The following is a 2,223-nucleotide window of genomic DNA, read 5'->3' as shown; positions in this document are numbered from 1 at the left end:
ACAATATTTGGTAAAGAAGCGACGTGTCAACGATCCACGATTTTTGATGTTTTTGCGATCGTTGAACGTCGCTCCTTGGTGTCACATGCTGCGATGTCGCTAACAGCGCCGGATGTGCGTCACCAACGATGTGACCCCGACGATATATCGTTGGCGATGTCACAGCATGTAAATAGCCCTTTAGTCCCTAAACTGAAGAAACCCCTCATCAGCCCTGACAGCGGATAATAGGAAAGAGCTGGATCTCGTCCTCGCTCACATCGGCAGAATTCATGTCCAGCTGTATTTCTCTATAACATAACTGCACATCCCGTGTTAATACCTGCACCGGGATCACAGATCCATTCACATTTCATGTGTATTTTACATGAAGGGTTAATATACCGCTGGAGAAACTGACACAGCAAAGAGTGGAAAATAGGAATGTGTGACTTGTGTGCGTTATTGGGTGGTCTGTACTCACCGGGGCGGTGATCTGTAGGAATCCCCTCGTTACTCCGCTGATCGCCCCTCACATTTCTCTCTGGAGAATTAATATTGTTCAGATCTTTATCCGGATCCAAAATCTGCAAAACAAAATATTGTAAAAGTCCCCGGGAATAATGGAGATAAGATCCGGACATGTGAGGTCTGTGGTCAGCTGTGATCCTGCCGTCTCCACCGCTCTCATTACACAAGTATAAAACATCTAATACTGGAGGAGAAAACAAGACTGACCACAAGGAGGTCACAGCCGTCTACACCTCATAGGGGAGATCTCCATCTACCTGAGGATCCTGTGGAGGAGGAGGAGGAGCGGGACATCTCTCTGGGGTCGTCCTCGTACTGGAGAGACCTGCAGGAGACACAGACAGGACGGACATCATTATTACATACAGATAATTATAGGCCGGGTGTATTCAGTCCTGTCTAGTGATGAGCGAGTATGCTTGTTACTACTCGGTACTCGCACGAGTATCAATGTACTCGGGCTACTCGGCGGGGACCGAGTAATCTCGCGATACTCGTGCTGTACTCGTGGTCTTCATGTTGGCACTCTTTTTACAGCCATCCCTTATGCAGGGATTGGCTGGCAGACCACTGCAATGCCACAGCCCTGTTGTGGAATTGCAGTGATTGGCCGGCCCGCACAGCGTGACCGTGCCTTTAGCCCGACACTTCCCCGCTCGGCTACGGCCCCTCCCGCACTCCACTCCGCGTGTATATATATATGCACGCTTACACACACACGCACGGTTTTTTTTTTAATTTACAGTTTTATGGTTTCTACATGCTGCCGGGGGTCATTTCAGAATAATACTCGGGTCTCCCATAGGATAACATTGGGCTCGGTGCTCGGGCCGAGTACACGAGTATTTTGAGATGCTCGGCCCGAGCCTCGAGCTCCCGAGCATTTTAGTACTCGCTCATCACTAGTCCTGTCTATTACCTGGTGATGTGCGGGGCTGGGGCTCCTCCATCATCACCTCCTTGTACCGCTCCTTGTGTCCTTCTAGATACTCCCACTCCTCCATGGAGAAATAGACGGTGACGTCCTGACACCTTATAGGAACCTGACAACACAATGATACCGTCATCACCCAGAATCCTCCAGTGCCGTCCTGTATAATGTCCCAGCATTCCCAGCAGTGTCACCTCTCCAGTCAGCAGCTCAATCATTTTGTTGGTCAGTTCTAGCATCTTCTGGTCATTGATGTCCTCATGTATCCGGGGATGAGGTGGAGGCCCCGGGATTGGGCTCAGGGTTCCCCCCCGTCCTTCACACACAGGGGCCTGACAGCGATCACTAGAGGTCTTCACTACTGCGTAATCCTGAGTGTGGAGACATTAATATCACTACAGACATTTTCAGAGTCCATCACCTCCCCGGTCATATCCTCTGTTATTCCCATAGATAATGATGTAATGTGATGACATCAGAACCTCTCACCTCCCCGGTCATATCCTCTGTTATCCCCATAGATAATGATGTAATGTGATGACATCAGAGCCTCTCACCTCCCCGGTCATATCCTCTGTTATTCCCATAGATAATGATGTAATGTGGTGACGTCACAGCCTCTCACCTCCCCGGTCATATCCTCTGTTATCCCCATAGATAATGATGTAATGTGATGAAATCAGAACCTCTCACCTCCCCGGTCATATCCTCTGTTATTCCCATAGATAATGATGTAATGTGGTGACATCAGAGCCTCTCACCTCCCCGGTCATATCCTCTGT

The 2,223-nt window shown here is 49.3% G+C and overlaps 1 protein-coding gene across 1 annotated transcript; it reads right to left on the bottom strand.

Moving 5' to 3' along the window:
* Positions 1–558: 558 nt before the first annotated feature.
* On the bottom strand, positions 559–1,681 carry LOC142257530 (oocyte zinc finger protein XlCOF7.2-like). Its single transcript, XM_075329676.1, has 3 exons — positions 1,636–1,681; positions 1,430–1,553; positions 559–835 (listed from the first exon to the last, which is right to left on the bottom strand). The coding sequence occupies exons 1-3, from the start codon at positions 1,678–1,680 to the stop codon at positions 738–740; spliced, it is 267 nt and encodes an 88-aa protein (XP_075185791.1). The 5' UTR covers position 1,681; the 3' UTR covers positions 559–737.
* Positions 1,682–2,223: the final 542 nt, after the last annotated feature.

This window comes from Anomaloglossus baeobatrachus, chromosome 1 (assembly GCF_048569485.1).
Source record: "Anomaloglossus baeobatrachus isolate aAnoBae1 chromosome 1, aAnoBae1.hap1, whole genome shotgun sequence".
Classification (NCBI taxonomy): Eukaryota; Metazoa; Chordata; class Amphibia; order Anura; family Aromobatidae; genus Anomaloglossus; species Anomaloglossus baeobatrachus.
This window is presented reverse-complemented; position numbering and strand designations above follow the sequence as displayed.

Excerpts from the sequence above, each read along its gene's own strand:
- LOC142257530 (XM_075329676.1), bottom strand. The coding sequence starts at position 1,680 with ATGCTAGAACTGACCAACAAAATGATTGAGCTGCTGACTGGAGAG. Across the intron at positions 1,554-1,635 it reads TTGAGCTGCTGACTGGAGAG|GTTCCTATAAGGTGTCAGGA; the intron begins GTGACACTGCTG and ends TTGTGTTGTCAG. Across the intron at positions 836-1,429 it reads CCAGCCCCGCACATCACCAG|GTCTCTCCAGTACGAGGACG; the intron begins GTAATAGACAGG and ends TGTCTCCTGCAG.